The sequence below is a fragment of the Lepidochelys olivacea genome (genome assembly GCF_965140295.1).
Source record: "Lepidochelys olivacea isolate rLepOli2 genome assembly, chromosome: 10".
NCBI classification, from domain to species: Eukaryota; Metazoa; Chordata; order Testudines; family Cheloniidae; genus Lepidochelys; species Lepidochelys olivacea.
The window spans coordinates 24,355,508-24,380,585 of record NC_140420.1 but is presented as its reverse complement, the minus strand read 5'-3'; the positions used below and the strand labels follow the sequence as shown (position 1 = coordinate 24,380,585).

The window sequence follows — 25,078 nt, the reverse complement described above, 5'->3', positions numbered from 1 at the left end:
AGGCAACATATAGAGATCGCTTTGTGAAAGAGTATTTTTGTCTTTTATCATTCTCTTGTTTGATTTCATTCAAAAGCACAGTGATTGTCTGGTTTCACCCACATGAATCTAATTGGGGCATTTATTTAGGTGTCCGCCTGGTCAAAAAGGGACCCTAGCAGCTTCAGTCAGCACCACCAACAGGGCCCTTAGAAGTCCAGTCGGCAGTGCTGCAGGCCTACAGCAGGCTAGTGGTACTGCGCTGCACCCCGGAAGTGGGCGGCAGGGGCACAGGGCTCCGCACGCTGCCTCCACCCTGAATACCGGGTCTGCACTCCCACTGGCCGGGAACCACAGGTGAGAGCAGTGCACAGAGCCTCCTGGCCCCCATGCCTAGGAGTTGGACCTGCTGGCCACTTCCAGGGTACCAGGACAGGTACCAGGACAGGTAGGGAGCCTGCCTTAGCCCTGCTGCACCACTGACTGGGAGCCGCCCAAGATAAGCCAATGTCCCAACCCCAAGTCCCAGCCCCCTGCCTCAGCCCTGAGCCCTCCTCCGGACCTGGAGCCCCCTCCTGAACCCCAAATTCCTCATCCCCTGCCCCACCGCAGAGCTCATACCCCCTCCTGCACCCCAATCCCCTGCCTCAACCCACAGCCCCCTCCTGCATTCCAAACCCCTCATCTCCAACCCCACCCCAGAACCAGCAGCCCCATCTGGAGCCCTCTCCTGCTCCCACATCCCAATTCCCTGCCCCAGCCCAGAGCCCCCTCCTGCACCCTCATTTCTGGCCGCACCCCAGAGCCAGTTAGAGCCCTCACCCCCTCCAACATCCCAACCCCCTGCCCCAGCCCAGTGAAAGTGAGTGAGGGTGGGGGAGAGCAAGCCACTGAGGGAAGGGAAATGTAGAAAGCTGGGGGAGGGGCCTCATGGAAGGGGAGGGGAAGAGAGCGGAGCTTCGGGGAAGGGGCAGGGCTAGGGTGGTCAGTTTTGTTCAATTAGAAAGTTGGCAACCCTATATTTAGTGCACAGGATGAGGTACACCTCATGTTATGATAGGCATGTGTAGGATCTATGGATCTTGAAAGGTGTGTTGTGGTGGGTGTTGATCATCACAAAACCTGCAGACATATCCACTGCATCTGCTGTTCTGGCGCAGTCTGGTCCTGCTTTGAGTTGATGTGTCCTCAGCTGGGGGGTAGCTTTCTTCTGATGAGCTTGGAGAGGCTGGGGGAGTTGTATGAAGGCCAGAAGTGGGGATTCAGGAAAGACTTCCTTCAGGATGGAAAATGATAAAAGACAAAAACACCCTATCACCTGTGGGCGAACAAGTTACACAAAGTGATCACTCTATATTTGTCCTATCAGTCCTCATTCTCAAAGGAAATCTGCACAACACTTCCAAAAGATCAGCCTGGGAGCTTAGGTTAGGGCTGTTAGCTCCCATATAATTTCAGTAGGAGTAGAGCAAACCACTTCCTTAGGCTCCTTTGAAAAAAGAAAAAAAATCCATTTTCTGCCTTCATTTTCCCTTCTCTTTTTCAGTGGTGAAAAGAAAAGGAAAAGGAAAAGACAGATTGACAAGTAGAGATATGACAAAACCAACTAATTTCTGTAACAACAAATGAAATAAATTTGTGAAAAATTTAAAATAACAAAAATCTTTCAAAACATGCACATTAACATCTTTTAGCTAGCTCTCTCCATGACCCTCCAATACATTTTTGCTCCCCCACTGCCTCCCAGCAACCATGGAGTGACAGCAAGAAAGACTCTCCCTAGAACTATACCTTTCTGTACACTATAGCTCAGTGGGTTTTCTTTTTAATTTGTCATTTTCCAGATGTGAGTTTTGTTAAAAGCTGTACTCTCCCTGAATTTGTCACCAAATGTAATAATGTTTAATTGCCAAGTACTCATGAACAGAAAGGAGATTTAGGACCAGTTTATGATCTGGGATATGCTGAATACCACCAGAATATTGTTTTGGTTTTAGTAGTTAATTATATTTTTATGAATAGCTGCTTCAATCTGTGGGAAGTTGGAAGATTCACTCACTATTCAGACAAATATGACAGTCAGGGCCTCGGAAGGAGACATTTTGCTTTTATTACTTGTTTCAAATACGTGGTTAGGCTGGTCAAGTACGCGGTTTTACGCAGAGTCCATCTCATCCCACCTAGCTAGTCCTCCCATCCTTAGTTGTCCATCCAGTGACTTATGCAGGGATAGATTCTCCTCCAAGTCTGTCTTTTCTGCTCTGCCACAGAACTCCTATTCTCAATGGGTACCCAAGCTTCTTCTGTTTACCCACTTTGACCCTTGTCACGTACATGTGAGAGAGAGAGAGGAAAGTTGCGGCCAGGGTTAAGGAACCAGGGCCAGGGTTAAGGCTAAAAGCCCCAGACAAATTAGCTACATAATGTCCAGCAGCAATAATGTGTATCTGGAGAAGAGTAGCTTTGCTCTTATTTATTCTTATTTTACCCTATATTTTCTCTACCCCTTTTACCTCACTTCCCACTCCATTCCCTTGAATCTTTCCCTCTCTACCCTGCCCACGACCCCACGTCCCACATATTGCTAGACAGGAGAAGCCGCATGCTAGCACAGGTGTAAATGTACACAAGGGAGAAGAACAAAGCATCTGTCTCACTGAAATTGGTGGGAAGCCCCAATGATACGATAAGAAATATCACATATCTGAGGACATTAGATTTAGAATGGCTCTCACTCCCATTTGAAAAATGGTATGAGGTTTGTGTAATTTGAGCTCTGCAACAGAATAACCAGAATCCAAGTGTTAGGATATAGATATTCAGGCCTGTCGGTAAAGGCCTGTACTCTAAGAATTTAGGTGTATTCTTATCCCCCCCCCCCCCCCCCAGATGTTCTGGTTTAACTTGGATTTTAACTTGAAGAGTGGTCAGTTTGGATGAGCTATTACCAGCAGGAGAGTGAGTTTGTGTGTGTATGGGGGTGGGGGGGATGTGAGAACCTGGATTTATGCAGGAAATAGCCCAGCTTGATTGTCATGCACATTGTGTAAAGAGTTGTCACTTTGGATGGGCTATCACCAGCAGGAGAGTGAATTTGTGTGGGGGGGTGGAGGGTGAGAAAACCTGGATTTGTGCTGGAAATCACTTTAGATAAGCTATTACCAGCAGGACAGTGGGGTGGGAATAGGTATTGTTTCATATTCTCTGTGTATATATAAAGCCTGCTGCAGTTTCCACGATATGCATCTGAGGAAGTGAGCTGTAGCTCACGAAAGCTTATGCTCTAATAAATTGGTTAGTCTCTAAGGTGCCACAAGTCCTCCTTTTCTTATCACTTGGCTAGTTATAGAGGTATAAAAGAAAGAATCAAAATCACTGTCTGCCAGTGTAAGGGCCTTCTCTTACTGTGACAGTCTGAGGCCCTGTTCTTAGGCTAAGGCCTTTGGCTAAGCAACAGAGGCAGCCATAAGCTGGGAAGTGAACGGTCACATCCTCACATTCCAAACTAGTCACATTGAAATAAGGTGCTATTGGGCTGTTAGGAATACAATCCTGTCCTGATAGTGCCTATCACCTCCAGAGAAAGGGAAGTGCCTAGAAAATGTAAAAGGAAATTTAGTTTGATAACATCCTGTCTGGCAAGAACTCACTTATCAATAGCTGGGATGTGAAATCCTCACTTCTGTATTGTTTTGTCATTATAGTTCCCACTTTGCTATTGTTTGTCTGTATAATCTCTGTCTGGTTCTGTGATTGTTTCTCTCTGCTGTATAATTAATTTTGCTGGGTGTAAACTAATTAAGGTGGTGGTATATAATTGGTTACATAATCATGTTACAATATGTTAGGATTGGTTAGTTAAATTTCAGGAAAATGATTGGTTAAGGTATAGCTAAGCAGAACTCAAGTTTTACTATATAGTCTGCAGACAATCAGGAAGTGAGGGGGTGAGTGTGTGGGTGGGGGAGATGGGAACAGGGGTAAGGAAATTGGAATCATGTTTTGCTAAAGGGGGAAATGGGAACGGGAGTAAGGAAATTGGAATCATGTTTGGCAAAGGGCAGGAATGGGAACAGGGACACAGGTGTAAGGCTCTGTGGTGTCAGAGCTGGGAAGGGGGACACTAAGGAAGGAAACTGGAATCATGCTTGCTGGAAGTTCACCCCAATAAACATCGAATTGTTTGCACCTTTGGACTTTGGGTATTGTTGCTTTTTGTTCATGCGAGAAGGACCAGGGAAGTAAGTGGGTGAAGGAATAAGCCCCCTAACACCAAGTATTTTAATTTTTACAAACTGACTGTAAATTTCTGCACCTCAAAATCTTAAGCACAGATTTTCCTCCTCTACCAACATTACATCTAATTGAAAAAGACAGTGATGATGTTCCTCTTAAAAAAAAAAAAAAAAGTAGTAAGTATCAAGAAAACATCCCAAGGATTTATAAAAACAATAGTGTGACAGATGGTTTGGAAACAACCCAAATTGAGTAGGCTGGGCTCCTTCAGATAAAATCCACATTCCTTGGTAGCTTCAGGAAAAGGCAGCACAAAGCTGGGCCCAGATGGTCACAGATTTTAACTCCTAGAGTTGCAACATAGGAATAGGAATAGATGTGGCCCTCAAAGGTTCCCATTTTCTTCAAGATAGCCTACTGGGCACCTCTACCAAAACAGCCATTCCCAGGTCTCCCCTCAAGCCAGTCCAAAGCCATCACCTGTATTACAATTGTATCAGAAAACAAAACCAGGAAATTCATAAAATGAGGCTGCTTGTTCATTAAGTTTGGTCAGCTGGGTAGCAAAAATAAAAAACTTTTAAACTGTCCGTTCAAATTAAAGTAAACGTTCTCAAGTGCAGTTAATGAATTAGAAATAGTGCAAACCGAAAACATGTTTGACAAATACAATATGGATCTCCCTTCTGTTCAGCGCACTGTGCAAGTTTCTAAGAGTGAGCGTTCTGCCTATATGAAGTAATTGCTAAAAGTACTCTATAGAAGTCCTATTACTATTTTGTAGGTTATTAAATATAAAAGCAACATGGTTTCCTTCAAGAAGTATTTAAAAAGAGAGCTCTCAGAAGTTACTGGGAATGTTTGCAGGCAGGAGATTAAATGCCAAGCCAAAGGGTTGGTGTTCTAATTTTGCAGTCTGGATTCCATCAAGTTAAAATTTAAAATGACTTGGATTGCTTGTGTGTGAATGTTGTGTCTTTTGTACTTCTGGATCATATGCAGCCGTGACTACAAAATAGTTTATTAGTAGTTTAAATGTTTGGCTGAACACATCACCAGATGCACTTACCAATTTCTATTTTAACACACAGTAAGAAAGGGCAGGTTGAAGTAAATGTAAATGGCATTATAAGAGAGAAATTACATTGTTCTTACACTGAAAGATAGGCATAATTCCCCATTCACATAAATGAGTACAGCTTGCAGGATCATGATCCTTAGGCTCTAATGTAGTAGCCTCAAACATAGACCAGGTAAATCTAAGACCATATGAATATAGTCCTAACCACATCGACACCAAAATCAAGCAAACGTTCAAAAGTGATACTGAATGTAAATAATCCTTACTGAGGAGCATGAGATCACATAGACTGCAATTCCCAAACTTCTGGAAGCTGATCCTCCCCTCCATTCAAGAAAATGAAGCCAATTTTGTCCTCCTTCAACTCCCGCATGTTAGCCAGGCAGCATGTGTCAGCTTGCACTGCTGCTCTTTTGCTTGCCAATCCTTCGCACCCCCTACATTGGGAAAAGTTAACATTCCCTTCCTCCACCCCAACCCAGCTTGATTGCTAGTCAGCTCCTGCTGAGAAAAATCTTCATGAGGAAAATTTTACCTTCCTTGGAAATAAGCAGCCAAATCCTAGAAAAAACCCAACTTAACATTAGACAGGAGATATGTATGCAGTGTTATTGTAGCCGTGTTGGCGCCAAAATATTACAGAGACAAGGTGGGTGAGGTAATAGCTTTTACTGGACCAATTTCTATTATGAGAGAGGCAAGCTTTTGAGCTTACACAGACCTGAAGAATTCAGAGTAACAGCCGTGTTAGTCTGTATTCGCAAAAAGAAAAGGAGTACTTGTGGCACCTTAGAGACTAACCAATTTATTAGAGCATAAGCTTTCGTGAGCTACAGCTCACTTCATCAGATGCATATCGTGGAAACTGCAGCAGACTGCAGCAGAGCTGAAGAAGAGTTCCATGTAGCTTAAAAGCTTGTCTCTTTCACCAAACAGAAATTTGTTCAGTAAAAGATATTAGCTCACCCACCTTGTCTCTCTAATTAGACATAAGAGTAAGATGCACATCCCATGAATCGTCCTCATTCTGCTAACTCATACAGTGTCCCACAGATACTAAGCTTTGGCTTTTTAAAAGTCTAATTTTTTATTGCAAAGATATAGCAAGAATAATATAAACTATATGCTGTGTCCTAGTTAACTCAATCTTACAGAGCGCTGTCTCCACCCAAACAGCAGCAGAAATTTTGTGATCTCACTACTCACTTCAATCAGATGTGGAGTTTACAGCATAATTAGAACAATGTAATGCTAATATGCTGCATAGGGAAATAAAGAAAATACTTCAGACTATGAGCCCAAACACGCAAATAGTCCTTAGCACATGGTTATTCCCATTGATTTTTAATGGACTTTTAATTTTTAATTCAAACATGAAAGTATCTTTCTGCCTGTGATTCCATGTTTTGTATAATGCTGCACAAAATATTGGCTTTTATCTCACTGAGAAAAAGAACACAGACAATATATACATCATAAAATAATGGTGATGGACAATAGAAGTGTTAAAATAATATAGTTTGCAAATACAAGGACAAATAATCCATTGGAACACCTAAAGAAAACCTCAACAAAGTAATGGAAAATATTTATAAATTCACTTTATATTAATACTTACAACTCCTCACATAGTAATACACTGGGAATGTTCATTTAAAAAGGAATATCAAGCTGGTTTTAGGTGTTCTAATGCACAACAGACTTCACAGAACTAGAGAAAAATAAGTTTATTTTATATTAATGTAATTTATCAGTGTAAAGTGCTTTCAAAAAGTCTACCAATAATTACACATTAATGCTTAATTTTCTTTTTTTGGGGGTGGGGGGGTAATCTCCTTAGATCAACACTCCCAGAGTTGTTTCAAAAAGTACCACTTCCTAATGATAGTCCCTCTGGAATGTGCCACATATCTTTAGGACTGTCAGTAATTCCAATTCAGGAAATGCCTCTTAGAAAATTTGTATGTCTATTATTAAAAGTTTCTAATGGGCAGCAGGACTAGAAAAGTCTGTGTTGAGTTTAAAGGTATAACAATACAAAACAAACAGTTTACTGGGAACACCTGCTAATTAATGCTCTTATAATTTACAGGGTTTTTTTTAAAAACTGTCCAAGAAACTAGTACAGAAAGCTTATTCTTTTGCAAAACTAAACTCAATATGGCCATGCGATTGTAAATATGGTACATATAATAGACACTGCTACTGTGACAACCAAACAAGACTTACTACAGCAAAAAAAAATCACAGATCAGCCTGTAATGTTACACAGGCCAGCTGAGACAAAACCTAGTGGGAAAGTTAAAGGAGTGAGTCTGAGCTTCATATATATTTGAATGAACATATTTAGGAGGTATTGCCAATATAAAGTATGACACAATCCTGCAATCCTTACTCATGCAAGTAAGCCTTACTTATGCAAGCCGTCCCATTGAAGTCTTAGGGGTTGCAGAATTGTTACCAAAACAACAAAAGGTTATGCTTTTCAGAGGTCTAATGTCCAATTTATTATTTACAAGATGCTTAAGTGCATCAACATACTTAATATAGAAATCACTGAGTTAATGGGCTCCTTTTGTGCCTTTATAGTTTACTGAATCACTTGGCTGAAATACGTGAGAATTAAGAATATATGCACATCTGCAAGTGAAAGTCACCAACAGCATTAGAAGACTAGTGTAAGGTCTCTGCAGCACTGAAGTCTTGCATTAGGGTCACACAGACAGGGTCCAGGAACTGAACAGCCACATTGCGATACCCAGTGCACTATAGAAAGGGTTTCTACGCTGACTCACCCTAGGCTAGTGCAGAGAGCAGTAGTGGGGTAGGAGATGGGACACGGAAACTGTCATTTATGCATACTCAGTGACCTCCAATATCACAGGACAAAAGGGCCCAGACTCTGGATGCTAATTCAGCTCCATAAACTAGAATAGTCATCATTACGTAGTTTGGGTTTCAGCCCCAAATCCTGGCACTGGTTTGGAAAGTGGGTTTCACATTTCCAGCCCTTCCATTCTTCTTCAACAATGTTGTGAATTTCACCTGTGCTACACAGGAATTTATGTCCCAGAAAGAGTTTAAAAACCACATAAATATTATTATTGTTAATGTCCAAAGCCCAGCTTTAAAACATATTACACTAAGTACATGCCAAAAGCCAATCTAAGATTAAGGCAATTTATAGGTATATGTATCCAAAGGCTCTGTTCAGCTGGTTAACTACTTTAAGATGGTTCCATCGATTTGTTTAAAAAACTGCACAGAACTATTTTGCTCCCAAGCGGAGATCTTGAAAATTAAGTTTCACCTGAAAGCAAGTATTTTTAAATGTCAAGTAGAAATAACCACTAAAACACAGATGTCAAAACAGAAATACAAATAGTTAACTACAGGATTAATATACTACTGAAATACTTCCGTTTTAGTGATCTAAATTAATGTGTATCTATTTTACATTCTAGTTGACTCTATATTACCATATAGGTGTATGTATGTAAGTTAGTGACTCTGAATCAGTCACTGGAGGCATGGATAAGATTAACTTCTCATCCCCATCTCTAGTTTTTTATAATTTGTGGCAGGTGGGATTCTCAGCTACAAGTTTTTTGACTAATATAACAACTTCAGCTGATATATTTATATATTATATGTATTAGTTTCATAAAGATTTTATAACCTTAAGGATAGTTCAATAGCTCCCAATGTAATAGTCCCCATGACCTAGTCAGTATATTTCCCTTTAGTATTCAAAGTAGTAACATCAATCATAATGAACTCTGTGGTTATTCATGTGGACATAAGGCCCTCCTATAGAATTTCCACTACAATTCAAACATTTATTAACTGAACCATTATATGACAGTGTCAGTTGTAATGATAAAGGTCACTCAGAATACTGAGATTGAAAGAACATCTTTAGTCCCACCAGTTAATAAAAAAGGAGTGAAATGCCACTGTTTCTAAGTCAGGAATGATTCCTGATTCCTTCTTCAAAGACAATAAATAATCCCATCTCTTCTGTTCTTCACTTTTAAAAATATATCTGGGCCACTTTAAATAATTATTGTCAATATTTCTCTGAATCTGTGTGAATTACTACCCAATATGTGACAGTCCCCCCGCCTCCCTGGTTTTATTGCTACAGAAAAGCTGAATTGTAATCATGCCTCATTTCTTTGTAATATTTTGCCCTTGATAATGGTTTTAGAATATGATGTGCTGAAAAAATTTCCTGAAAAGCTAATAAATGACTTTCTACTCCGCAAATGTTATGTTGAATAATCCTCATCTCTTTACTTAAGTGACAGCCAAGCTGGGATAAGGGCGCTTCACCATCAGCCAGTTGTTTCTTACCCCATCATTCAGCCAACAAATGCTAACAGTGAAACTGGTCCTGGTAGAGGGCTTGATCCTTCAAGATACTGAGAACACTCAACTCTCAGGAGTTTGAGCACTGAACACCAGGCAAGATTGTGTCCTGTTGAGTAGGAGTTTGCTATGCTTCTGCCACCTTGAGTAAGGAGTGTGCGCTCGATGTATTAGTCACTGTTCTATTATTTCATAATCTTAGGATGGGTTATATGGAAAAAATATTTTCCTAAAAAAAAAAATCTGTTTGCATTATCTTAAGAGTTCACAGACAAAGCCACCTGCACACCATAACCTCATGTTTACCACATGGGAGTCTAATTAACTGTAACACAGGTTCTCACTGAATTGCTGTAACTAAGTAAAAATCAAAGGGTGGTTCTTTATATCAGACCGATGTCACCCACATTAAGCTATTAATGGGGGGAACATCAAATCTAACCTGAATAGCTGTACACTTATCAAAATCCTCTAAGTCCTCTACTAGCACTAGCCTCATCAAATCCATTCAAGTGCATTACATGTGATCTTTCCCAGTGTGGCACTTGTTTCTAGTGTCTGCCGATAACATTATACCTTTCCTTCAAGATGTAAAACAGGACAAAATATTTTATTGTCATAATTCGGTTAAATAAACCATCTATCTTCGGGGTCATCAACTGTAAGTAACATTCCTAGGTTAATCAGTTTAGTTCCCACCAAGCTGAATTCTGTCAGTAAGAACATCTTTATGTAAACAAAGAAATTCCAGACCTGACCCCCCAAAAATCTGTCAGGACATTGGGTGGTAATTCAGTAGGAAACTGCATGATAATTTTGCTTTTAAAGATCAGAATATAGGCTGTTAGAGGCATCCTCCTTTGAGCTGCGTGCAGTGCACGTGTACTGAAGTTAGTATGCACGATGAAGTTACACTGGTGCAACAAAAGCTTTAAGTAATTTAAAAAAAAATTCCTACCTTATCTGCCATGATCATGGAGGAGCCGCCATGAATTCCCAGAATTGGAATAAAAGTCTGAGATGAAATAAAATCCAAAATCTGAGCTATCGCCTCCTGATCAGTATCGTCTCCAAAAATTACCCCATGGATCTTGGTGCCTGACATCAAGTCACAAACATGCGTTATAATGCTTTTAGGGTCAGTCTGGTTCACCAAAAGGGTCACTACATTGACATCAATGGCCAGGTCTGCTGACATTTCCCTGCTCCAGAGAGCTCGGATGTCTCGCTCTGTGATATACTTGGTCCTCCCCAGAATCACTGCAATGTTGAGTATGGGATAACTTCTCTCTGCTCCATGAACAAGATCCAATTGTGCCAGAAGAGCTTGGAGTACCAGGAGAGCACAGCCAATTTTCCCCATCTTTGCCAGCTTTATCCCCTGTAGAAGTGATCACATTGCATGAGAAAAAAGAGCAAAATATGCTATGTAGTCCCCCACCAGGCTTTTGATGCAAAATATCTGCATAGAATGCATCCTTATTAGCTTCCTCCAATGGCTCTTCACCTTAGCCTTATTCTGACATCATTTTAACTATCCCATGAAATTAGCTCCCCAGTGACAGTGTTATGAATTGTCTACAGCAAACTAGAAAAAATGCCATGCAAGTTCTGGGGAAAGGCACCATTTAACGTTTCTGATCTAGTTAAAATTAAATGACTGAACCAATTAGCATGGGGGAATATATATATATATATATATATATATATATATATATATTTAAACCAGGCACTTGTATTTTGAAATCTGGTGACAGCCTAAAAGGGAGATGCACTTTCCCCATACAATTAGCCCAGGAAGGCACTAGAACCCCCCACCCCTGCACCCCACCCATCTTGCAGGACTCCAGAAATGTAATTTTATTTTTCAATCTCTCAGATGGCTGCTGCTCATGTATAACTACAGCATGTCTGGAACAGATTCAGACACACATTATTCTAACCTATTTCTCTCTCTCTCTCCTTCCCTTATTCTACATTAACTTTTGCATCTCTGAACTGGGGATCTCAGAGACAAAGTTGTCACTGGTGTTGGGGGACAGCATGTTCAATAAATGAGAATCAGTGCATTGGTTTGCTCTGGCCTCCCAGTGGTTCTTTAGGGGACTGAACAGGGAGAGGGAGATGAGCCATGGACAGAGAGGGTGATTTGAGACAGCCAAGCGCAATGTCTCCTTTTGCCCCCATATCCCAAGGGATTTCCAGCCCCCTTTTCTGGCCTTGGGAGGGGAGTCCCTCTGCTATACACAAAGCCAGGCCTGCTGGGAAGCGTCATGCAGAACATATTAGCCAGGCTGTCCAATCAGAGGGCTGCCTTTTCCTGATCTCCCTTTTCACCCCTGGTTTCAGAGTAACAGCCGTGTGAGTCTGTATTTGCAAAAAGAAAAGGAGTACTTGTGGCACCTTAGAGACTAACCAATTTATGTGAGCATAAGCTTTGGTGAGCCGATGAAGTGAGCTGTAGCTCATGAAAGCTTATGCTCACATAAATTGGTTAGTCTCTAAAGTGCCACAAGTACTCCTTTTCTTTTCATCCCACTAACCATAATGTCCCCATCGTCCATCAGTATCCATCAGCATCAGCTGCTGCTGAACAAGACCAGGAGTCCCTCTGTAGTTTTCCCTCCGCGTAGGGGTGGGAATTTCTGATACCACTGAACTGGAGCTCAGCTGCACTGTGTTTCCCAAGCTATTATATTGCATGCCAGGTTCTGATCACTGCAGCAGCAGAGACAGCGAAGAAAGGTTTAGAAATAAATTAACCCAAACCCCTGCAGCTGTGAAGCTGCTGCATCTTTCTCGCAGACTCGGGGCAGAAGCTGCTCTCCCCTATCCTTGGAATCATGGTTTCCTTAATAAACGAGACTGCACTGGAAAGCATTAATTGCACCAATTACAGCTGTAGGCACACGCCCTCCCGCCCCCCGGCGCCCCCCGTGGGATGTGAAATCCTGCAAAGTACATCCTCGTGCGTACGACCGCCGCGCTAGAATCCCCCCTTTCCATTCCAAGCCCAGGGCAGTAGCGCCGCTTGCTGGCCGCACGGCGCACTGCCGGGACACAAACTTTGCAACCTACCGAGGATGCCAGAAAACGTAGTCGCTGCTATTTGGCACGCGGCGAAGTTTGGCATTTCCTTGTAACCCTCAACGCCAAGAGGCCGGGGTTGCTTCCATCCCTCGGACCAAACACAGGAGGCTCGCTGCAGCTTGCTTTCCGCATCGCACCCAAGGGAGGCAGCTACCCAAGCAGGAAGAGATGCGAAAGCGGGCTGAAGGGGAAGAGTTAAGGGCGAGGGGGTGGGGGAGAAGAGACAGATGCAGAACATTAGTCAGACCGCAAGTGCGATGGAAACGTCTTCCCGACTCTGATGAGCACATGAAACAAGCACAGTGAACAAAGTGACAGGCTGAGAAAGTTGTTGTCTGCGCTCCCCCCCCCCCGCCGCCCTTTATGTAAAAATAGATGCGAGAACACCCCCCCCCCCCCCAGAGAAGTGACAGGGCAGCCAGTCTTCCCTGGAAGTCCTCCCACCCATACAGGTTGGGAAAATATTTTGTGCTAGTAACCGTCTATTGCCTCCACCGGCTTTGAGCTGCAAGGGGGCGAGCCACCCAACCTGGAAGGAATAGCTGGATGCTAAACTAATTCACAAGATCAAGGACGGGAGTTTTCTTGACAGGTTCAAAACAAGCATAATAGGGGCGGAGGGAACAGCTGAATCAATACGGGAAACAGTTCTTTTTTTATCTTGCTAAGGAGCAGGCTGCTTCTCAAATCACCATCACCCACCAACGAGATACAGAATAGCAAATTCCCCCAGGAAAAGCTCCGTTGGCTCTGATTTGGTATTCAACATTTCTGGGGAAAACAATAAAGATACTTCTTACAGTATCCGTAGCTAAATTTAGGCCGGTGGCATGTTTGGCAAATAAAAAAGCAGCACCGACGATAAGCTTCATAAGTGTAGACTACCCAGTAAAACCGAGGCTTTAAAGACGGAGAGAGACCGCAACATTTTACATGTGTGTCATTCCCTAGCCAGGATCCCATTCGCAACTACTAACAAGCCAGAAAGGGGACTACTTACTGCATTCTCCCGCCACATAGTTCCAAGCGGAAGATCCTCCAAGTCATTTCAGTCGATTCCTTTGCAAACAACGAAGTGGAAAATGAGCCTTTTAATCCCTGGATTTCATCCTACAACTTGTTCCCACTGCAGTAAATAGAAACCCAGCAGCTCTTTGACGCTTAAAACCCCCCCGTGATCAAGTTTTAGCAAAGCCACTTGCAACTGAGATTTGCTTTTTACCCTTGGCAAAAAACGTTCAGCATAATCTCTTTAAAAAAAAAAAAAGAAAGAAAGGAAAAGGGCAATTGTATGTGTTGCTGCAGCAATTCTACTGGACGCCAGCCTCAGAATTCCTCCCAGCTTCTTGAAAACTGAGCAGATTGTCAGCATTGCATCCTTACAGTGTGGTAGAGAATTACAGTGCATTCTACAAAGCAGGTTCTCTCTCTCTCCCCCTCTCCTCCTTCCGGGAGAGCGTGTTGCACTGTCCTGCACATGAGGGAAGGCAGGGAGCTGCAGTCAGGTTCAGAGCTGCATGCACTGATTCTGTGGTAACACAGGCTGCAAGCAGCAAAGCTTTCCAGCAATCCCAGACAGGGGCCTTTCTCTGCAACCCCCCTCCATTCAAAAACTCTAGGGGATGGGGAGGGTGTTTGGAAGAAGAAATTACACCCACCAGTACCTGAATTTGGTAAATAAAATGCAGACAAATATTTACCATTTACAAATTTATCTAAGTGGTTTCTTTCACTTGAAAAGGTACTCTCTACCTCCCTTCACACTCTCCCCACCCTCTACCCCCAACCACCGGACCTGGACCAAATCAGGGCAGCCCTCCCGCCAGGGAAGTAAAAACAGCAATGCCATGAGCAACAGCAGCCCTGAGAACTCCCACAACACCACAGCACGAGTGGCAGGGGATAGCAGCCCAGTTCGGAATCTCTGCCCTGCTCTATCATCCCTCCAGTCCTGACCCACACTGGGGGGGTCATTCAGAGACACTGGAGCACAAGGGAATTAGAAGGAGCAGCTCGCAGGATTAAGCCAGCGCTGAAAGCTTGAGACACTCCTCCCAGAGAAGATGGAGCAGTAGCACCCTGGGGAAGGGCAATTTTGTGGGCCCCCTTCCCCTCCTGTCCTCCAAACCAGTAGAGGGGCACCCAACTCCAGGCACCATGTCCCTGTGCTGCCCTACCCCACGCATCTTCATCCCTCTGAACACTCTTGATGTCAGACTAACTTTTAGCTTAGACTCTAGATATTTTCCCTCTGTTGATTGGCTGTGTCTGTCCTCATTCCTGCCCCTATGACCCCAGTCCAGCCCTGAATTCCAGGCACCCCCACCATCCTTCCCTCCCCTTAGCTCCCACTTTTAGTGTGTGCCCTTCCCCAGTCCCTTGCTCCTATTCTCTTCACCACCCCACCTCACCTTCTCCCTCATCTCACTCCATCTGCCATGATGCAGTTTTAAGAAGTGGGACTAAAATACCATTTACCCATATCACCCAGCTCTTATGTTGCATGCCTTTATCCCATCCTTAGTCTTGTCCATATAGACCTGTGGTTATCAACCTATTTATCACTGTAGGCCACATATGCAGCTCTTTATGCATTATGTGGGCCACATCAATACAATATATACACTGCCTGTATTGTCCTGAGGACGTCACATGGGCTGCAGCTGTGGGTTGCTTGGGCCACAGGTTGAGAACCACTTATGCAGACTGTTAACCCTTCAGAGTAGGGGCAGTCTATGCATTTGTACACCACCTTGCACAGTGCGGCACAGATTTCAGCTGGGGTGTCTGGGCTCTACTGCAGTACAAAGCAACCAATCATGGACTTGCCTGCCGTTACCTTAGTCCAAAATTACCCTAGACTCATTACTGTTTTATTGCCCTTGACAACTTCATGATAAAATCCTCCAGTAGCCATATACTTTTTCTTGTGGTCTTTGGGCCTTAAAATACTGAGAAGACTTCAAAATACACATTGCTTTAGTCCAGGGGTCGGCAACCTTTGGCATGCAGCCCATCAGGGTAATCCACGGGAATAGCGAACCAGCTGCGGGGGGCCGTATGTGTGGACAGTCAACATAAACAAAATGTCTCATGGCCCGCCCGCAGATTACCTGATGGGCCTCGTGCTGAAGGTTGCTGACTCCTGCTTTAATCCCTCTAGAAAAGCAATTGAATATAACCCTGTAATTTGTTAACAAATATTTGAAGATTTAAGCATTAGTACATTTCTTGACACAGTTCTCTTCTATAAAGATTATATGGATGCCTGGTAATGTTACTATAGTTAAGACTGTGTCATGGCAGTTATAAATCCTTTTCCAAGGGGTTATCACTGAGCCAAGCAAGTCACCTGTGAGTGAAACGAGGACTACAAGATCTTAAGCCACAGGTGAAATCCACAAGAAAAAAAGCTGGGTCTAACAAGGGCATATAATAAGTTTACTGTTTAAATATCAAAACCAGCTTAGATATATTTGGCAAACACTTAGTGCATAATGTGCTCTAATTGCTTTTGGTAGCAAAAAAGCTGAATTGTGAAATAGCTGAGATCTTTAACTTTGAAATATAGATATCGTATCTATATTTTGATAGGTTTACAGCTAAACATCTTGTCTGCATTAATATTTTAATGAAATAAGTTTGAAAAAAATATCCAAACATATAGAGCCTAATTCTGAAAGCGCTTACATAGACCTTACTCACAGGAGTAGCCACATTCTTTTCAATTCGACTCCATGTGAGCAATGTCTACTCAATGGAGTAAAAGCTACAGAATCATATTTCTATGCATTTTCATGGGGTTTTTTCTTTTTAAATTAAGAAAATTAGGTTCAAATATATCAGCAGGCCAGTTTTACCTAGCAGAAGCAGGAAAAGCACAACTAACACTAAAACATCTTTAACTTACCATAGGGTGCCTAGGTGTTGCAACATATGCATGAAATATGAACTGCTATTCCAGTAATCCCTATAATGAACACTGAATTCCATTGATTTAGTAGACTAAGGTAGAAATTTATCGACATTTTGATCTGTTCTGTATTTAAATAGAGTTATTTTTTGAGGGACGGAGGATACATTGAAAAATAAGCTTGTTAAAGGGATCTCTGCATACATAGCAGGTAGCTGGTCTAAAAAGATTGCTAAACAACTTCAAGAAGTGTAAAATTACACTTCTGAGAAGCACATGAGAATTAAAGGGATTTTTCCCAGAAGCCCACAATTATAGACTTCTAAACAGATTTAGATTTTCCACCGCTATGGGAAGTTTTATATTAATGTTTAGTTTTTCAAAGCCAACATGAAAATATCACTCAGTTTTTCCTCTAGAACATTATCTGACTTGGGGGAGCATTTGTTAACAGGAGCAAATGACACCAACATTCAAGTTCAAGAAATTGAGTTCAAGAAATATTGAGAAAACTAGCCTGAGGGGAGTGTGGTCTAATGGTTAACAGCAGAGAGACAAGCAGTCTATTTCTAACTGTTACTGACTTGCAGAATGACCTTAGACAGTTTACTTTCTCTCAGTTTGCTTCACTTTATTCCTCTGTAAACATATACCTACCTCACAGATGATGTACTGTTTAATTATGAAGGGTCAGATTCTGTTTTCACACCAAGGCAGAAAACTCTCACAGACATCCCAGGAAAGAACAATATTAGCATTGAGTATAATTATGACCTTTTTAAAGAAAAGAGTTCTTGCACAATGATACCCAAGTTGCCTGAAATCTTTCCCCTTAGACATTATGTATAAAAATATTGCCATGCTATATTCGGAGGAGTCAGCCACTACTGTAACAATTTAACCATAATTCAAGAAATCTCTCAACTGAATTGCAAAAGACACATAACTCAATTCTCACTACACTCAGAAGCAGCAGCATTATGTTAAGACTTTGTCAGCTTTGTGGAATTGAAATCAGTAAAGAGATATTGCAAACAACTGGCTAGATTAAGGATCAGTTAGAGCTCTTTCCGTGTTTTAAAGTTTGATTGGTTCCTGCAGTATAAAAAGGAAGAACGCTGCTGAGACCAGTAACACCTCTAAAAAGCAGAACTAACCTTTTAAGTGCACCCATTGTATAAGACTATTTTGTTTAGCTGATACACCAGCCCTGTTAAATGTTAAGCATCCTCCCCTCTCACTGAAGTCAATGGGAACTGGTAGTCCTCAGCACCACAAAATCAGTCTTTACATGAAACACATATCTCCGGCCAATCATGCATGAGCCTATTGGTTTGAAACAATGCTTCAGGTAAACACAGACCCTAAACTTGGGTGGTTTATTCCTTGTGAGGCAGAAGATGACACACACATGCGCTGAGTGAACTGTAAGAAATAAAGAGAAGGGGGAAAACTAGTTTTCAAACTTATTAAAACATTTGGTCACAGATGGTCCCCTTATTGAAAATTGGCTCAGCTATTCATTTGGCAATGTCCTTTCTTGCACAATTTACCAAGCCATGCATGAAATGATGGCCTTGAGCGACTCCCAGCTCTACAAAGGACGTGAGCTGGCTGCTGCCTGACACAGGAAGCGACAACCCTGAGCCCAGCGGCTGCTGCAGGGCCCCCTCCCCCACCCTAACCAGGGAACCCCAGGGACTGTGTAGAACCAGGCTTCTCTGAGCTTCCCTCTCCCCCGTTATTGGGTGGGGGGTCATTTGAGGTTTACAGTGGCTGTCTCTCCCGCACTTTGTTATCATTTCCCCCACCAAATTAATCTCTAGCTTTATTCCAGGGCTGTTTTATTTAACACCCAAGGGAAAAATCTGTTTCCCTGGGAAATCACTAAATTAGTCATATCTGGCCCTAGGTCAAGCCAGAATTTCATTATGAACTTTTTACTTTTTAATTAAAGCTATTCAATTTACAAAGGAGTATGAAGTGCAACAGTGTGATAAAGTTTGTGTCCGCAGCCATCCTATTGCACACCCTCTTATATTCACAAGGGTCTCTTTCCTCAGAGTCCCATCCTCAGCTGAAATCAGCATCCATATTTGGGAAAAGAGAGCTCTTTTGTTCTGGAACTGTGAAAGATAAATGTGTTTAGATATTTCACAGTTATAGGAAGAGTGGCGCAAAGTTCCCCAATCTCACAGCTTTGGCCTCAACACAGATTTTTCTTCAATATACAGAATCCAGATGGGGGTAGTATTAACTGATTTTACTTACTAATTTAAGACCTAATGCACTCTCCATTACACTGAATTTAGGTTTGGGGTTGGCAATCATAGAATCAGAGAAGATTAGGTTGGAAGAGACCTCAGGAGGTCATCTAGTCCAACTTGCTGCTCAAAGCAGGACCAACGCCAACTAAATCATCCCAGCCAGGGCTTTGTCAAGCCTGACCTTAAAAACGTCTATGGATGGAGATTCCATCACCTCCCTAGGTAACCCATTCCAGTTCTTCACCACCCTCCTAGTGAAATAGTGTTTCCTAATATCCACCTAGACCTCCCCCACTGCAACCTGAGACCATTGCTCCTGGTCCTGTCATCTCACACCACTAGAACAGCCAAGCTCCATCCTCTTTGGAACCCCCCTTCAGGTAGTTAAAGGCTGCTATCAAATCCCCCCTCACTCTTCTCTTCTGCAAACTAAACAAGCCCAGTTCCCTCAGCCTCTCCTCGAAAGTCATATGCCCCAGCCCCCTGATCATTTTTGTTGCCCTCCGCTGGACTCCCTCCAATTTGCCTACATCCTTTCTGTGGTGGGGGGCCCAAAACTGGACACTATACTCCAGATGTGGCCTCACCAGTGCCGAATAGAGGGGAATAATCGCTTCCCTCGGTATGCTGGCAGTGCTCCTACTAATGCAGCCCAATATGCCGTTTGCCTTTTTGGCAACAAGGGCACACTGCTGACTCATATCCAGCTTCTCATCTGCTGTAATCCCCAGGTCCTTTTCTGCAGAACTGCTGCTTAGCCAGTCGGTCCCCAGCCTATAGCAGTGCCTGGGATTCTTCCGTCCTAAGTGCAGGACTCTACCCTTGTCCTTGTTGAACCTTGTCAGATTTCTTTTGGCCCAATCCTCCAATTTGTCTAGATCACTCTGGACCTTATCGCTACCCTCCAGCATATCTACCTCTCCCCCCAGCTTAGTGTCATCTGCAAACTTGCTGAGGGCGCAATCTATCCCATCGTCCAGATCATTAATAAAGATGTTGAACAAAACCAGCCCCAGAACTGACCATTGGGACACTCTGCTTGATACCGGCTGCCAAGTAGACATTGAGCCATTGATCACTACCCATTGAGCCCAACAATCTAGCCAGCTTTCTATCCACCTTATAGTCCATTCATCCAATCGATACTTTTTTAACTTGCTGTCAAGAATACTGTGGCAGACTGTATCAAAAGCTTTGCTAAAGTCAAGATATATCACGTCCACCGCTTTCCCCATCCACAGAGCCAGTTATTTCATCATAGAAGGCAATCAGGTTGGTCAGGCATGACTTGCCCTTGTTGAATCCATGCTGACTGTTCCTGATCACCTTCCTCTAATCCAAGTGCTTCAAAATGGTTTCCTTGAGGACCTGCTCCATGATTTCCAGGGACTGAGGTCAGGCTGACTGGTCTGTAGTTCCCTGGGTTCTCCTTCTTCCCTTTTTAAAAAATGGGCACTATATTTGCCTTTTTCCAATCATCTGAGACCTCCCCCAACTACCACAAGTTTTCAAAGATAATGGCCAATGGCTCTGCAATCACAGCAGCCAATTTCCTCAGCACCTTCGGATGCATTAGATCTGGACCCTGGACTTGTGCATGTCCAGCTTTTCTAAATAGTCCTTAACCTGTTCTTTCACCACTGAGGACTACTTACCTCCTGCTGCCCAGGACAGCAGTGTGGGAGCTGACCTTGTCTGTGAAGACTGAGGCAAAAAAAGCATTGAGTACTTCAACTTTTTCCATATCATCTGTCACTAGGTTGCTTCCCCCATTCATTAAGGGTCCCACACTTCATCTGACCTTTTTCTTGGTGCTAACATACCTGTAGAAACCCTTTTTGTTACCCTTCACATCCCTTGCCAGCTGCAATTCCAGTTGTGTTTTGGCCTTCCTGATTACATCTCTGCATGTTTGAGCAATATTTTTATACTCCTCCCTAGTCATCTGAACAAGTTTCCACTTCTTGTAAGCTTCCTTTTTGTGCTTAAGCTCACCAAAGATTTCACTGTTAAGCCAAGCTGGTCGCCTGCCATATTTGCTATTGTTTCTACACATCGGGACGGTTCGTTCCTGCACCCTCAATAAGGCTTCTTTAAAATACAGCCAGCTTTCCTGGACTCCTTTCCCCCTCATATTAGCCTCCCAGGGCATCCTGCCCAGCAGTTCCTAAGGGAGTCAAAGTCTGCTTTTCTGAAGTCCAGGGTCTGTATTTCACTACTCTCCTTTCTTCCTTTTGTGAGGATCCTGAACTCAACCATCTCATGGTCACTGCTGCCCAGGTGGCCACCCACTTCTACTTCCCCTGCCAATTCTTCCCTCTTTGTGAGCAGCAGGTCAAGAGGAGAACAGCCCCTGGTTGGTTCCTTCAGTAGCTGCACCAGGAAGTTGTCCCCAACACTCACCAAAAACTTCCTGGATTGTCTGTGCACGGCTGTATCGCTCTCCCAGCAGATGTCAGGGTGATTGAAGTCCCCTATTAGGACCAGGGCCTGTGTTCTGGAAACTTCAGTTAATTGTCCGAAGAAATCCTTGTCTACCTCATCCTCCTGGTCTGGTGGTCTATAGGACATGCCCACCACAACATCACCCTTGTTGCTCTCACTTCTAAACTTAACCCAAAGACTCTTAATAGGCTTTCTCCAGTTTCAGACTGGAGCTCTGAGCAATCATACTGCTACCTTACATACAGAGCAACTCCTCCGCCTTTTCTCCCTCACCTGTCCTTCCTAAACTGTTTATACCCATCCATGACAGTGCTCCAGTCATGTGAGCTAACCCACCAAGTCTCTGTTATTCCAATCACATCAGAGTTCTTTGACTGTGCCAGAACTTCCAATTCTTCCTGCTTGTTTCCCAGGCTTCTTGTGTTTGGGTACATGCATGTAAGATAACTAGCTTATTGCCCTGCTTTCTCAGTATGAATCAGGAGGCTCGCCCCATTGCACCCTCCTCCTTGTGTTTCCTCCCAATACTGTTGACCTGAATGGTTAACTAAACTTCACAGTCCTGCAGGTTTTTCTGTTAGGAGGAGAAATCTATGAGTGAGTCAGATGAGTGTTTGATACAATCCTGGCTTGTTTTTTGTTTTAAACAAAAGAATGTGCAAAGCCTTGTTTCCCAGAACACAGCAGGAATCAAACAGCAGGAGGCAATTTCTTTGCTCAAGGCTCCGAGCCCCTTTCAATCAGCATTCAGACCACAAGTTCTCTTAACTTTTTCTCAGGGCCATGCTACCAGTGGTGCTGCAGCTGCAGGCAGCTGGAGCTGCCTTCTCTCTCAGTTCCTCTGGTCTTTCACAGATCTCTCACAGACACAAACCTTCACAAAACAATACCCAGCAAACCCCCTCCACCGCACCTGCCTTTCATGTGCCTTTGTTTTGGGCAGTGAGCTGTGCTTGTGTTTGAGATGGAGAATGTTATTGTTACAGCTAGCTGGAGTTTAACTACAAATATAAATACCTTAAATCAGTGGTTTTCAAACTGCGGGTCACGACCCAGTAGTGGATTGTGGAATGTAAGGCACTGGGTCGCAGCGGCTCTGGTCAGCACTGCCAATGGGGCCAATAAAAGTCCCGTCGGCGGCACTGCCTGGCTAAGGCAGGCTAGTTCCTATGTGTTCTAACACTGCGCTGCACCCCGGAAGTGGCCAGCAGCAGGTCTGGCCCCTAGGCAGGGGGGCCACGGGCTCCGCACTCTGCCCCCATCCTGAGCACCGGCTCCACACTTGATGGCGGGGGGGCAATGCCTACAGGCGAGAACCTTACGCCTCCGCCTAGGAGCTGGACCTGCTGCTGGCTGCTTCCGGGGCACAGCACGGTCTGCGGTGCCATGACGGGCAGGAAATCGCCTTTGCACCCCCGCTTCACCCCAGATCGGGAGCCGCCAGAGGTAAGCCCGTGCCCCAACCCCACGCCCCAAACCCCTGCCCCGGCCCTGAGCCCCCCCCCAAACCCAGAGCCCCTTCCTGCACCCCAAATCCCTCATCCCTGGCCCCACCCCAGAGTCCTGACCCCCTCCCGCACCCCAATCCCCTGCCCCAGCTCAAAGCCCCCTCCCACACCCTGAGCCCCTCTGACATCCCAAACCCCTCATTCCCAGCTCAGTTGGGTCACGGGCATCAACAACTGAGTAGCCAGAAAAAGAATTTGAAAACCACTCCCTTAAATGAAGAGCAGCCGCTAAATCCCCATAACAGTATTTACTATGGAATTGTCTATACTTAAAACTTAGGCCTTGTCTACACTGGCAAGTTTCTGCTCAGTAAAGCAGCTTTCCGCACTGTAACTCCTGAGGTGTACACACTGCCAAGCCAGTTAGTGCCCTGAGCAGTTGCAGTGCTGTAAAAAATCCACCCCAGTGAGAGGCGTAGAGCTTTCTGCTCCGGGGCTACAGCGCCGCGGTGCCAGTGTAGACACCCTGGTCGATTCCAGCGCTGTGCTTGGCCTCCAGGAGGTGTCCCACAATGCCTGTTCTCACCTCTCTGGTCATCAGTTTGAACTCTACTGCCCTGCTCTCAGGTGACCAATCGTCAGCCCCACCCTTTAAATTCCTTAGGAATTTTGAAAGTCCCCTTTCTGTTTGCTCGGTGACACATGCAGTGGTCTCAGGGCATCTTTCCAGGTGGCCATGCCTGCTCCATGCACTAAGAAATCCTCCACTTGGAGCAGGGCCAAGCTGCTGAACCTCATCAGCATTTGGGGAGAGGAGGCTGTGTAGCCCCAGCTGTGCTCCAGCCGTAGGAATTATGATACCTATGGACAGATTTCATGATGAATGACAGAAAGGGGCCATGACTGGCACACATTGCAGTGCAGGGTCAAAGTGAAGGAGCTGCGGAACGCTTTCCACAAGGCACAGGAAGCAAACCTCTGCTCCAGTGCTGCCCCACGAGCTGCTGGTTCTATAAACAGCTTACCGTGATACTTGGTGGCGACCCCCCCTCCACTGAAAAGGCCACCGTGGATATTTCGGTGGCTCTCATTCCAGTCGAGAGTGGACTGAGCCAGGAGGAGGAAATCTTGGATGAGGATGTGGAGAAGGAGGGGGACTCAGAGGCAGAGGATGACTTGGAGGTCAGAGATGCATGCAGCCAGGAGCTCTTCTCTACCCCAGAGGAGGCTAGCCAGTCACAGCTGTCGGAGTTTGGTGAAGCGGAAACAGGAGAGAAGGCCTCTGGTAAGTGGCTTTGATTTTGGGAATTGCTGAACCAAGTTGTTGAGGGCAGGAGGGTTGCAGAAAGCAGGCTTGTGTCTGTAGGATGCACGTACCACCACATGCTTATCTGAGCATAGGAACACTGTGTTGATTGACTCACTCATGTCACGGGAATCTGCCTCAAAGGTCTCCAGGAAACTCTCTTGGAGATACTGGGCAATACACTGCTGCAGGTTCCTCGGCAAAGCTGCTTTGTTTCTTGCCCCATTAAGAGTAACTTGCCCACACCACTCTGCCGTCACCGGGGGAGGGGAGAAGGAGGACCACTGCTGCACACAGGCGAGCTGCTTAAGGGTCAGGGCAGAGCCACAGTCTTGGAGAAGACCCTCCCTTGATTCCCTGCTCACCCTCAGCAGTGAGATATCTTCCATAATGAACACAGCCTATGGCAAACGTGGGAACAGGAATGATTACCAAGTCCCCCCTACAGTGCTGGCTGTCCCCAAGAGCCACATGCCCAATGTACAGTAGGGTCCAGGAACACTGATTTACCCTGCCCCTGCAGCTATTCACCATTTTGGGAGTCTTGGGGCTCATGTGTGCTTGCCTGGGGTCAGCCAGTTAGTGACAGGTGTGTGAATACTGGCTGTGTTTTAAATCACTGAATCGGTGGTCTCTGTGTTGTAAAATGGTGCGTTTTGGCTTCACAGATATGACCTTGAGAGCCCAGCCTCCCTCTTTGTTATCACCGGCTGAACGGCTGCGCAGAATTAGAAAGCGGCCACAGAGAACTAAAGAGGACTTTCTGCATTGTGTCATGATGCACTCCACAACCGAAAAACAAGAATTGAAGGAGTGGCGGGACAGCGAGAAGAGGGACCAAAAGGAGAATGGGGCGTGCCAGAATGAAGCCACAGAGCAGCTCTTAAACGTTATGGAGCACCAAGCGGACATGCTCCAGGCACTACTAGCATTGCAAACCAA

The 25,078-nt window shown here is 44.4% G+C and overlaps 1 protein-coding gene across 1 annotated transcript in view; it reads right to left on the bottom strand.

The window, feature by feature from the left end:
* GRIN2A (glutamate ionotropic receptor NMDA type subunit 2A) overlaps positions 1-13,913 on the bottom strand; it is a 301,884-nt gene extending 287,971 nt beyond the window's left edge. Inside the window, exons 1-3 of the mRNA XM_084640882.1 lie at positions 13,758-13,913; positions 12,746-12,938; positions 10,626-11,048 (exon numbers count right to left, since the gene is read on the bottom strand). Coding sequence (XP_084497008.1) covers positions 10,626-11,030 — 405 coding nt within the window. The 5' untranslated portion in view covers positions 11,031-11,048; positions 12,746-12,938; positions 13,758-13,913. The remainder of the gene's footprint in view (positions 1-10,625; positions 11,049-12,745; positions 12,939-13,757) is intronic.
* Positions 13,914-25,078: the final 11,165 nt, after the last annotated feature.